This window comes from Pogoniulus pusillus, chromosome 7, assembly GCF_015220805.1.
Source record: "Pogoniulus pusillus isolate bPogPus1 chromosome 7, bPogPus1.pri, whole genome shotgun sequence".
NCBI lineage: Eukaryota > Metazoa > Chordata > Aves > Piciformes > Lybiidae > Pogoniulus > Pogoniulus pusillus.
In genome coordinates this window covers 40925005-40938277 of record NC_087270.1, presented here as the reverse complement: position 1 = coordinate 40938277, position 13273 = coordinate 40925005, and the positions used below count along the sequence as shown (strand labels likewise).

At 50.7% G+C, this 13273-nt stretch overlaps 1 protein-coding gene across 2 annotated transcripts in view; it reads right to left on the bottom strand.

The window, feature by feature from the left end:
* Nucleotides 1-3907: 3907 nt before the first annotated feature.
* Nucleotides 3908-13273, bottom strand: part of GATA4 (GATA binding protein 4) — a 43457-nt gene continuing 34091 nt past the window's right edge. For both annotated transcript variants that reach the window (XM_064146691.1, XM_064146692.1), the window contains exons 3-6: nucleotides 11366-11491; nucleotides 10624-10711; nucleotides 9187-9332; nucleotides 3908-5989 (exon numbers count right to left, since the gene is read on the bottom strand). In XM_064146691.1, coding sequence (XP_064002761.1) covers nucleotides 5807-5989; nucleotides 9187-9332; nucleotides 10624-10711; nucleotides 11366-11491 — 543 coding nt within the window. In that variant the 3' untranslated portion in view covers nucleotides 3908-5806. The remainder of the gene's footprint in view (nucleotides 5990-9186; nucleotides 9333-10623; nucleotides 10712-11365; nucleotides 11492-13273) is intronic.

Sequence of the window (13273 nt, the reverse complement as noted above, 5' to 3'; positions counted from 1 at the left end):
GAGAGAAAGAAGAAATGATTTGAGAGAGTGAGTGAAACATGGAACTCTTCAGATCAAGCTCCAAAAGAAGAGCTGAAGTGATTTGAGAGATTGAAATGTGGAATTCTTCAGATCAAGATACAAAAGAAGAGCTGAACTGATTCAGAAGATGGAGTAAAACATGGAACTCTTCAGATCAAGCTCCAAAAGAAGAGCTGAAGTGATTCAAGAGATTGAGTGAAACATGGAACTCTTCAGATCAGGCTCCAAAAGAAGAGCTGAAGTGATCTGAGAGATTGAAATGTGGAATTCTTCAGATCAAGATACAAAAGAAGAGCTGAACTGATTCAGAAGATGGAGTAAAACATGGAACTCTTCAGATCAAGCTCCAAAAGAAGAGCTGAAGTGATTCAAGAGATTGAGTGAAACATGGAACTCTTCAGATCAGGCTCCAAAAGAAGAGCTGAAGTGATCTGAGAGATTGAAATGTGGAATTCTTCAGATCAAGATACAAAAGAAGAGCTGAACTGATTCAGAAGATGGAGTAAAACATGGAACTCTTCAGATCAAGCTCCAAAAGAAGAGCTGAAGTGATTCAAGAGATTGAGTGAAACATGGAACTCTTCAGATCAAGCTCCAAAAGAAGAGCTGAAGTGATCTGAGAGATTGAAACATGGAACTCTTCAGATCAGTCTGCAAAAGAAGAACTGAAGTGATTCAAGAGATTGAGTGAAACATGGAACTCTTCAGATCAGTCTGCAAAAGAAGAACTGAAGTGATTCAAGAGATTGAGTGAAACATGGAACTCTTCAGATCAAGCTCCAAAAGAAGAGCTGAAGTGATCTGAGAGATTGAAACATGGAACTCTTCAGATCAAGCTACAAAGGAAGAGCTGAAATGATTTGAGAGATTGAAACATGGAACTCTTCAGATCAAGCTACAAAAGAAGAACTGAACTGATTCAGAAGATTGAGTGAAACGTGGAACTCTTCAGACCAAGCTACAAATAAGAGCTGAAGTGATTTGAGAGATTGAGTAAAACATGGAACTCTTCAGACCAAGCTACAAAAGAAGATCTGAAGTGATTTGAGAGATTGAAACATGGAACTCTTCAGATCAATCCACAAAAGAAGAACTGAGGTGATTCAAGATAATTGCTCTTCCACAAAGAGGAAAGAGATTGAGAAGTGGTTAAATGACCTTTCTACCCCTCTGGCTCCTGCTTCTCATCTACTGGTTTTACTCTGGTGGCCACTGGGCTGTTGCAAAGGTCTGGCTTGGTGAGACCAAACTTGGTGCTTCAAACTTATCAACATGAAAATTTGAGTGTGTGATTAGTGGTGACCTCTAAGGGAACACATCCCCTGTATTTATAGATGTGCTTAAGGGCTGGGTCACTCCCTCTTACTCCTTTGGGCTGGATTGGTTCTTTGTGTAGGGCTTGGCCTGGCCAACCCCACGGTCCTCAACCACACCTCAATGAAATAAATTACAGCCATAATTATAGCAATAATTACCTTGCCTAATAGCTGTATCTAATTTTATTAGCAGGGCAGACTCTGAATGCCTTCTCCATCACAGGAAGGAAAGCAGAGCTCAGATGGAACCCAAAATTGTGCAGATTGCTTCTCCTGCCAGAATGAGCTGAGTGTCCTGAGACTGGGAGCACTTTGATCCCAGTTTCCTTTGAGTATCCCTTTAACCACCTCTTCTGGTGGTTGTCTTCCTGCCTGGGCTGCCCCAGCTCCTGCCTACAAGAAGGGTCTCTGTGTGACTCCAGGGCTCCAGACCTCTGCAGTGACTCCTTACTCCAAGTCAGAGCAATTCATTTATTGATTATTTTACCTCTCATTGGAACCCAAAGTTTACTTGGAGAAACATCTCCACTGTAAGGGTGGCCAATAGCTCTGCAACAGCTTTAGGTGACTGGAAAGAATTGAACCAAACATACCTGAACTTCTACTGCTGGTGGTGCAAGAGGGCTGAGTTCTGCCACTACAGAGAGCCAAGTAACCCTCAGAGCCCCCAGAGCCTCACCTTCTTAATGCAGACATCTTGTTCTGTTATCAGGGTCCTCATAGATGCTCCTCACTGTGTTTCAGTGATTAGTTTTAAGGCTTTGAGGAAGACTGAGAACCAATTTACAGACCTCTACCATGGTTGTTTAGATAACCTGAAGGAGCATAAGACAGACTCAGGTTCTGAAGGGGTTTCCCCCTCTTGCATTGCAAGCAGACTCCTTGATGGGATTTCAGAGTGTGCTCCAAGGGCAGGAGAAAAAAATTAGCCAGGGAATTTAGCTTTGAGGACATTAGAATCATAGAGTCACAGAATCAGTCAGGGTTGGAAGGGACCACAAGGATCATCTAGTTCCAACCCCCATTAGAAGAAGTGCAATAGTCAGGCAAGCTGGACAGAACCTCTGGGAGCATCTGTATGGGAAAGGAGATGGGGCATGGCATTGGGCTGGACTTTTGCTCCTCTCCAGGAGGCCACCTGCTCCCCCCCTGCTCAGGTTGCCCAGGATAGTTCTAGAGACCTCAAAGGTGTACATTAGCCAAGTGGCATCTCTATGGTGCATGCTTCTCTGCTACAGACAGGAATTCACAGTGAGGTCCCAAGAAAGTTCTCCTTCCACTTACAGAGGCATAGAATTCATAGACTCATAAAATGGTTTGGATTGGAAGGGAGCTTTAAAGGTCATCTAGTCCAGTCCCCTCTGCAGTCAGCAGGGACACCTTCCACTGGATCAGGTTGCTTACATTTGCATCCACCCTGACTTATGATGATTGCAGGGATGGGACATCTATTACCTCTCTGGGCAACCTGTGCCAGTGTTTCACCACCTCGCTGTAAAAATGCCTTCCTCTCTAGTCTAAATCTCCCCTCTTTTACTTAAAGCCATCACCCCATGTCCTGTCACAACAGGCCCTGCTAAAAAAGTCTGTCCCCATCTTTTCTAGAGGCCACTTTAAATACTGAAAGACCTCAATGATGTCTCCCCTGAGCCTTCTCTTCTCCAGGCTGAACAACCCCAACTCTCTCAGCCTGTCCTCACAACAGAGGGGTTCCAGCTCTCTGGTCTTGTTTTTTGCCTCCTGTGGATCTGCTCCATGTCTTTCTTGTGCTGAGTACTCCAGAGCTGGACACAATACTCCAGCTGAGCTCTCACCAGAGTGTAGCAGAGAACAGAATCACCTCCCTCAACATGCTGGCTATGCTTCTTTCTCTCCTGCCCAGGAGGAGGAGGATGGCTGAAGACCTCCATGCCCAGGGGGAGATTTTCACCTCAAATTCATTATTCCTGCCCTCTTCCCTGCAGCCAGCCAGGCCTGAGCAGAATCACAGAATTTAATTTGATTTTATTCATGTTTCATAAATGCCTTTTCCTTGTCTTTAATTAACACTAATGAGTCTGGACCCTGCATTAGCTCAGCAAGACAGAGTGGAAGCTCTGGCACAAACACCATCCAACCCTCCTCATGACATCACTGCCATGGTGCTTTTCTCTGAGGAGCACAGGGGCTCCATCACCCTTCCAAAGCCTGCAAGCCTGAGTTATGCAGAGCACAGGGAATGTAAAAGGGTCCAGGTTTCTACTGTGACTCCAGTCCCAGTCTTGATCCCAACCAGTCCAGTTGGATCCTTCTCCTTAAAGAAGCTTTTCTGCCATCAGGAGGAAAACAGCGAGTTCAAAGAAAGACCATACAGTGCCATTCTTTTCCTCCAAACATGGACGTGGCTTTCCTCTTCTCTGAGCCATGGATCTTGTTCTTTGGGTGGAAGCATGCTTTGTGGGAATGTTAAAAAGTAGGAGATGGAGGATGGCACATTTGGGAGGGATGCACAATCCCTCTTCTGTTTTTTTTTGCTTGGTAGTTCTGTATTTGAGTTCTGGATGCAGGAATCATAGAATCATAGAATCATAGAATCAAGCAGGTTGGAAGAGACCTCCAAGCTCATCCACTCCAACCTTACACCCAGCCCTATTCAATCAACTAGACCATGGCACTAAGTGCCTCATCCAGTCTTTGCTTCAAGACCTCCAGGGATGGCAACTCCACCACCTCCCTGGGCAGCCCATTCCAATGGCAAAGGAAGGAAGGAGAGGAGCTGGGAAGGCAAGAAAAATAAGAGTGTTTGGGAGTGGACAGAAACAAAAGTGGAGAATCTTATAGGATGAGTTGTCCCAGGAAAAGCTGAGAGGCCTCCCAGGCAAAGCTGGCTCTGCTCAGAAAGGTTGATGAAAATGTCATGGCCACATGTCTGGTGAAGCACTTGGATGGCACAGGGGAGCTGTGGCACCTGTGGTGATGGAGTCTGTTAAGCACATGCTAGAGAAAGAGCAGTCAGGGCTAGGCTAGGTAGAAATGATCCTTTTGGGGAAAGAGAATGAGTCAGTGAGCTCTCAGCATCTCTTCCAGCTCCTTTTTCTGGGTTTCCCTGGCTGCAGAGAGCCTAATGTGCAAGAAAAGCTTCTGAGTCCTGTTTAGCAGTTGTGCACGGCTGGAGTTGTGCTTCTCTTGCAGGCAAGCAAGTCTATGCACATGCTTGGTAGAGGAAACAGCCCCTGCCTACCTCCATGAGAGGCTGGAGCCTGTGCTCATTGCAAATGGGGGTATCCCAGAGAGTTAGATGTGTCAAATGGTCATGAGCCAGCCGTCAGGGGGAAAAAGCAGGCACTCAGAGTACAGCTAGAAAAAGAAAGGACAAGCAAATTGCTTCAGCAACACCAAAACCAAGACAGAAGTACACAAAGGAATTAAATTAAGAGTCCCAAAAGCAACGGCACAGCAGCGTTGGAAGAGCATCTCTCACTTGCTATGCTCTTCAGTCATCTCTAAGCCTGGCTTGTAGCTGTCTGTAAGGGAAGATCCCAGCAAATTCCTTCAGGATTTGATGGCTAAAGGGGGCTTCCAGAAGCTTCCTTCTTCCAGCATCCCCCCTTTGACTTTGGACAGATCTTCTCCAGGCTCAGCCAACAACCTTTCAGAAGCACAGTCCCCATGGTTTCATGGTGATAAATAGGGGAGGAGTTACTCTTAAATATGGACTTCCATTAGCTTTTTCAGACCATTTAGGCAAATGAGGACACTGTGATGGATTGTTGAGCTTTTAGAATGTGGGGAGGCCTTCTTTAGTCTTTCATCTGTTCATATTCCATCCACTAAAGCCACCAAAGCCTTTCTACCAAAGTCTGGCTTGCAAACCCTTCTGGCATTGGCTCCATTTCATAGAATCATAGAATCAATGAGGTTGGAAGAGACCTCCAAGCTCAGCCAGTCCAACCTAGCACCCAGCCCTATCCAGTCAACCAGACCATGGCACTAAGTGCCTCCTCCAGGCTTGGCTTCAACACCTCCAGGCACAGTGACTCCACCACCTCCCCGAGCAGCCTGTGCTAAGAAGATGGTGACATTTTCTTCTGGTCAGGAAAAGAACAGATGGTGAGAGAAGGGGAGCACAAAAAAAGAGCTGTCTCTGCCCCACCAGTGCCTGAGTCTTAAATGCAAGGTGTTTTAAACTGAACAGGACTCAAGGACTGTGTCCATCTTTGTGTTTCTGTGGTGACAAGCAAATAGACTCATTTAAAGGAAAGCTTCAAATCCACTGGTGGCTTGGAGATCTGAGTCTTCTCTAGTGGTTTGGCAAGAGCTCTCCTGCACCCTCAGGTAAGTCCTCTTTACCTCTTTGCTGGAACATCTCACAAGGGGAGAGGAGACAGGAAAACAGGGGAGGGTGGGAAACAACATTGACTTGATGATTACATTGCATCTTCTTCATCTCTCGAGTGGAAAATCCTCAAGTCCATGGGTGGAAGACCAGGTTATGCAGTTATGATGTCCCCATGGTTTTCAGCTAAGACCAGGCTGTTCCAGGAGTCCTGTTTGGAGCTGGTTTGTGGAGACTGACTGATAGCTGACTGATAAGCCTGTGGGGAAAGCTTCAGAGCTGAAATTGCAGGGTGAATAGATGATCCATGTCCAGACATGGCAGAGACTGAGAATGCCTATGGAAAAAGGAGAACCCTGTGAGCAAAGCTTCAAGCCAGAGAGGACCATCTGAATCCCTGCAGGGGGGCTGATGCTATTGTAATCACTTGTCTGTCAGTTTGCTGTAGAGCTGCAAATTGCATCTTGGGTGCAATGCTTTGGACAGGCTCTTTCTTCTTCTAGAGCCTGGCTTTTCCTACTGCTGCACACAGCATGTCCTGTTCTCTTCTGTAATGTCAGAAGTGATCATTTGCACAGAGTCATAGAAGAGACCTCCAAGCTCATCCAGTCCAACCTAGCACCCAGCCCTATCTCGACCTTCTAATTGCAGCTCGTCTAACACACCCTAGAATGCTCTTGGCCTTCATGGCCAGAAAAACACATTGCTGGCTCATGGTCACCCTTCTGCCCAGTGGAAGCCCCCAGGTCTCTTTCACAGAATTGCAGAATCATAGAGTCAAGCAGGTTGGAAGAGAGCTCCAAGCTCAGCCAGCCCAACCTAGCACCCAGCCCTGGCCAATCAACCAGACCATGGCACTAAGTGCCCCAGCCAGGCTTGGCTTCAACACCTCCAGGCACAGCGACTCCACCACCTCCCTGGGCAGCCCATTCCAATGCCAATCACTCTCTCTGCCAGGAGCTTCCTCCTCACATCCAGCCTAGACCTCCCCTGGCACAGCTTGAGGCTCTGTCTCCTTCTTCTGTTGCTGCTTGCCTGGCAGCAGAGCCCAACCCCACCTGGCTACAGCCTCCCTGCAGGCAGCTGCAGACAGCAATGAGCTCTGCCCTGAGCCTCCTCTGCTGCAGGCTGCACACCCCCAGCTCCCTCAGCCTCTCCTCACAGGGCTGTGCTCCAGGCCCCTCCCCAGCCTTGCTGCCCTTCTCCAAACACCTTCCAGCACCTCAACATCTCTCTTGAATGGAGGGGCCCAGAACTGATTCTCTGGTTCTCTGTCCTGCTGTCTCTTAGTGCTGCCGTGCAGTGGGGATGCTTAACCAAGGCACAGTCACTAAATCTGCTTCCAGACCAGCTTCCAGATCTGGCTGTTGCTTAGCAGGACACACAGGTAGTGTGGAGGCAGAGCTGGTCCCAAGACATCTAGTGGTGGACATGGCACAGAGCACAGCACTGCAGTCTGCAGCTCTCTGCTGCCATGCTGGTTTGCTCTGCCTTTGCAGGGACTGTCTTGGTGAGAGCTGGGCAGTGTGAGCTAATTCTCCTCACACTGCGTTTCTCTCATCCCTCCTCACGCAGCCAGCACAGAGAAATGTTGGCATGGATATTTTCTTGGTATGAGACCTGTCCAGCTAGAAGGAATTTTGTGTTGTCAGCAAAGCTGCTGCTCCTTGTTGTGTGTTCAGAACTGCCACACATCATTAAAAAGCTACATTCCACTGCAGACATGCTGACAAGAAGGTGGAACTTTGCTCCATCCCAGAGCTTACTGTGAGTTCCTAGGTCCTTGGTTTGAAAAGGGGTTTCTACTGAGGTTTGAAGGATGTTCTTCTCACCATGCCTACTGTCACAGTATCACAGGATGGTAGGGGTTGGAAGGGACCTGAAGCTGTAGCCAGGTGGGGTTGGGCTCTGCTGCCAGGCAAGCAGCAACAGAAGAAAGGGACACAGTCTCAAGCTGTGCCAGGGCAGGTCTAGGCTGGATGTTAGGAGGAAGCTCCTGGCAGAGAGAGTGATTGGCATTGGAATGGGCTGCCCAGGGAGGTGGTGGAGTCTGTGTGCCTGGAGGTGTTGAAGCCAAGCCTGGCTGGGGCACTTAGTGCCATGGTCTGGTTGCTTGGCCAGGGCTGGGTGCTAGGTTGGGCTGGCTGAGCTTGGAGCTCTCTTCCAACCTGCTTGATTTTATGACCTCTGGAGGTCATGGAGTCCAACCCCCCCTGCCAGAGCAGGACCATAGAATCTAGTGCAGGTCGCACAGGAACACATCCAGATGGGGCTTGAAATTCTCCAGAGAAGGAGACTCCACAGCCTCTCTGGGGAGCCTGCTCCAGTGCTCTATGACCTTTGCAGTGAAGAAATTCTTCCTGATGCTGAGGTGGAACTTTCTGTGCTGTGATTTATATCCACTCCCCCTTGTCCTATCACAAGGCACAAGTGAGCAGAAGCTATCCATGTCCCTTCCTTCTTTACACCCATCTCTCACACATTTATACACATTTTTTAGATCCCCTCTCAGTCTTCTCTTCTCCAGACTAAACAGCCCCAGGTCCCTCAGCCTTTCCTCATCAGGCAGTGCTCCAGTGCCTTTGTCATCCTTGTGGCCCTCCATTGGACTCTCTCCAGCAGATCCCTGTCCCTCTGAAACTGGGGAGCCCAAAACTGGAGGCAGTATTCAAGATGAGGTCTCACCAGGGCAGAGTAGAGGGGAAGGAGAACCTCCCTTGATCTGCTGGTCATACTCTTCTTCTACACTCCAGGATCCCACTGGCCTTCTTGGCCACAAGGGCACATTGCTGTGCCATGGATAGCTTCTTGTCCACTGGGACTACAAAGTCCTTTTCCACAGGGCTGCTCTCCAGAAGATCACCTCCTAACCTGTGCTGGTGCAGGTTTTTGTTCCTCCCCAGGTGCAGGACTCTGCACTTGTCCTTGTTGAACCTCATCTGGTTCCTCTGTGCCCAGCTCTCAGTCTGTCCAAGTCTCACTGTATGGCCTCACAGCCTTCAGCTGCATCAGCCAAGCCTCCCAGCTTTGTATCATCAGCAAACCTGCTGAGCAGACACTTTGACTGCCTGTCCCCTCATCAGTGTCATTGATAAAGATGTTGGGGGTGATTAGTCTGGAGAACAGTTTCTGAGAGGAGATCTGATCAATGTATACAAGTATCTGAGGGGTGGGTGTTGAGTGGCTGGGGCCAATCTCCAGTGGTGTGCAGCAATAAGACAAGGAGCAGCAGCTCCAAACTGGAACATAGAAGGTCTCCTCAACACGGGGAGAAACTTCTTTATGGTGAGGGTGACAGAGCACTGGAACAGGCTTCCCAGGGGGGTTGGACACTTTCAAAACCCTCCTGGATGCATTTCTGTGTGAACTACCCTGGGTGATGCTGCCTGGGCAGGGAAGTTTGACTCAATGATTTCTGGAGGTCCCTTCCAATCTCTAAAGTTCTGTGATTCTGTGACCAGACCCAGCACTGAATCCCTGGGGCACTATCCTAGTTCCCATCTTCATCCCACTGCCACCATCTCCCCTCTGTACCTGAGAAACTGGGCTGGGGTGCCCATAATGAGATGACAGCCCAGGTTCTGTTTTGATGGGGCGCATTTCCTCAGCGGCCGTGGCACTGCTGCTGCTGCTGCTGGTGGAGCTGGTGGTTGGGGTAAGACTCTCGCTGCTGGATGGACCTGTAGGGAACACAGAGTCATAGAATAGAGTCATAGAATCAAGCAGGCTGGAAGAGAGCTCCAAGCTCAGCCCTGGCCAATCAACCAGACCATGGCACTAAGTGCCCCAGCCAGGCTTGGCTTCAACACCTCCAGGCACACAGACTCCACCACCTCCCTGGGCAGCCCATTCCAATGCCAATCACTCTCTCTGCCAGGAACTTCCTAACAACATCCAGCCTAGACCTCCCCTGGCACAACTTGAGACTGTGTCCCCTTGTTCTGTTGCTGCTTGCCTGGCAGCAGAGCCCAACCCCACCTGGCTACAGCCTCCCTGCAGGCAGCTGCAGGCAGCAATGAGCTCTGCCCTGAGCCTCCTCTGCTGCAGGCTGCACCCCCCCAGCTCCCTCAGCCTCTCCTCACAGGGCTGTGCTCCAGGCCCCTCCCCAGCCTTGCTGCCCTTCTCCAAACACCTTCCAGCACCTCAACATCTCTCTTGAATGGAGGAGACCACAACTGGACACAGCACTCCAGGGGTGGCCTGAGCAGTGCTGAGCACAGGGGTGGGCAGAAGAACCTCCCTTGTCCTGCTGCCCACACTGCTCCTTAGTCAGCCCAGGATGCCATTGGCTCTGCTGCCCACCTGGGCACTGCTGCCTCAGCTTCAGCTCCTCTCTGCCAGAACCTCCAGCTCCCTCTCTACCTGGCTGCTCTCAGCCACTCTGGCCCCAGCCTGTAGTGCTGCTTAGAGGTTGTTGTGGCCAAAGTGCAGAACCCTGCACTTGGCCTTGTTCAATCTCATCCCATTGGCCTCTACCCACTCATGCAGCCTGGCCAGGTCCCTCTGCAGGGCTCTCCTACCCTCCATCAGCTCCAAAGCTGCTCCTAGCTTGGTGTCATCTGCAAAATTCCTGCTGCTGGACTCAATCCCCTGCTCCAGATCATCAATAAAGACATTGAACAAGCCTGTGCCCAGCACTGATCCCTGGGGCACAGCACTAGTGCCAGCTGCCAACTGGCTGTGTCACCATCCACCACCACTCTCTGAGCCCAGCCTTCCAGCCAGCTCTTGACCAGCAGACAGTACATCAGGCTCTGCCCAAAGACCAAAGTTAGCAGAAATAAAAATAAACTAAACACTTTCAGAAAAAGCAATGGAGAGGTCTTGGTTACTGCTGGGAAGCATCCAGATACCCCCACTTGTGAAGAGTCAGCCTGTTCTGTGGCTGGCTGGCTGAGTCACAGCACTGGCTGGTCAGAAGCAGCACCAGGGCACACAGCTCCATGTACAACTCCCTTGTCCAGTGCTTACCTGCTGCTGGTTTGGTTTTGTTCAGGTTCTTTGGCTTGCGCTTCCTCGTCTGGATGCCCTCTTTCCTCATTGCTAAAGGCCTGGGGACCTGCAGAGCCAAAGAGAAAACATCACTGCTTTCTGTGTGGTCATGAGGTCATCTAAGAGAACAAGATTCCAGCTCTTCTCTGTAGGCTTCATGAAAACAGAGCCACAGACTCACAGGGGTTGGGAGAGACTTCCAGAGATCACTGAGCCCAACCCCTCAGCTAAAGCAGGATCACCAAAGGCAGGCTGCACAGGAAGGGACCTCCAAGCTCAGCCAGTCCAACCTAGCACCCAGCCCTGGCCAACCAACCAGACCATGGCACTAAGTGCACAGGGATGCATCTAGGCAGGTTTGGAAAGCTCCAGAGAAGGAGACTCCACAACCTCTCTGAGCAGCCTGCTCCAGGGCTCCATCACCCTTACTGTAAAGAAGTTTCCCTTCATGTTGAGGTCAAAACTTCTGTGTTCCCAGCTTGTAGCCATTGCTCCTTGTCTTGTTACCACTGACCACCAAACAGAGATTGGCCTCAGCTACTCAACACCCACCCCTCTGATATTCATAGGCATTGATCAGATCCCTCTCAGCCTTCTCTCCTCCAGACTCGACAGCCTTTCTTCGCGGCAGAGATACTCGAGTCCCCCATCATCCTCACTGGACAGCTCCCCCCTTGCCTCTGCCAGTGCCGCGGGGAGCAGAGCCCGGCGAGGAGCTTACCCCGTGGAGCTTCATGTAGAGTCCGCAGGCGTTGCAGACAGGCTCCCCCTCGGCGTTCCTGCGCCACAGCGTGGTCGTCGTCGTGTGGCAGTTGGCACAAGAGAGGCCAACGCGGCGGGAAGCCGACTGCAGGGGAACGCAGGGAAAGCAAACATGTCAGCCCCCCCTGCCAGCAAACATGTCAGCCCCCTCTGCCAGCCCCCCGGCAGCACCTCGGCTCCCAAACAGCTTGCTCCAGCTTACCTCGGGGTTTTCCTCTCCTCCTGCCTTCGTTTCCCTGTCTCTTTCTCTTCTTGCCTTGCTGCAGTGGGTAACACAACTGTGTTTTCCTTCCCCTCTTGCAGAGCTTCTGCTCTGCTGCCTTTCACTGTCTGCTGCCTGCTGCACTGTTGTGTGGACATCTCAGCTCTCCTGAGGCATCTCTGATGGTACCAGGGACATCACTTCAGCAGAGCCCCAGATCTCCCATGGTACCAGGGACATCACTTCAGCAGAGCCCCAGATCTCCCATGGTACCAGGGACATCACTTCAGCAGAGCCCCAGATCTCCCATGGTACCAGGGACATCACTTCAGCAGAGCCCCAGATCTCCCATGGTACCAGGGACATCACTTCAGCAGAGCCCCAGATCTCCCATAGTACCAGGGACATCACTTCAGCAGAGCCCCAGATCTCCCATGGTACCAGAGGCATCACTGCAACAGAGCCCCAGAAAAAGACACATCTCCACACCTGCCTAACTCTTCACAGAGTTGTCTAGCTTGGAAAAGACCTTTAAGATCATCAAGTCCAAGTGTTAACCCAGCAATGCCAAGTCCACCACTATGCCATATCACTAAGCACCACATCTGCACATCTTCCCAGCATCCTTCAAAGCTCAGATCTTAAGAGGCTGGGGATAAAGTCTGGATGAGCTGGGGTCAGATTCCCTCTTTGCTTGCTGATAAAGTGGGGTTGGAGCTGAAGTGCTGGAGCTGTGTGAAGATGCCTGTTCTCACAGGGCCTGAAAAGGCTCTACAGGTTCTCTAGGGAGGAAATCTGTTGGCCCTGGGCATCTCATCAGCTCTGCAGAACTGAACAGCATAGCTGGCAGCTGTGTAATGGAGTAAAAGCCTGAGAGATGAGGAACTGGCAGCTACCAGTTCTGCATCCAGTTCTGGAGCCCCCATTACAAGAGGGATGTGGAGATGCTGGAGTGTGTCCAGAGCAGGGCCAGGAGGATGCTCAGAGGCTGCAGCAGCTCTGCTGTGAGCACAGACTGAAAGAGTTGGGGCTGTGCAGGCTGGAGCAGAGGAGGCTCCCAGGGGACCTTCTTGTGGCCTTGCAGGATCTGAAGGGGGCTACAAAAAAGCTGGGGAGGGACTTTTGAGGCTGTGAGGGAGTGGCAGGAGTGGGGGGAATGGAGCAAAGCTGGAGGTGGGGAGAGTCAGAGTGGAAGTGAGGAGGAAGTTGTTGAGCAGGAGAGTGGTGAGAGGCTGGAATGGGTTGCCCAGGGAGGTGGTTGAGGTCCCATGGCTGGAGGTGTTTGAGGCCAGGCTGTGTGAGGCTGTGTGCAGCCTGCTCTAGGGTAGGGTGTCCCTGGGCATGGCAGGGGGGTTGGAACTGGCTGCTCCTTGTGGTCCCTTCCCACCCTGAGTGATTCTATGATTCTACCAGTTTTCCTCAGTGATCTTTGCCACCTTTTTCTCTGTCTCCTCCCCCATTATGAAAAGGGATCAGTTCACCTACAGCTACAATGTCATAAAATCTGAAACTGAAATGCTTCTTGAGGCTGGAAGACCAAACATTCCTTTAGTTGTAACCTCACCAGGTATTAGGTTCAGTCATCAGCCTCTGTACTGGACTAAGGGCTTCAAAGAGAGCCTGCAGCAAAGGGAAGTATCTCCCCTTATAGGGGTCCCTGGCATA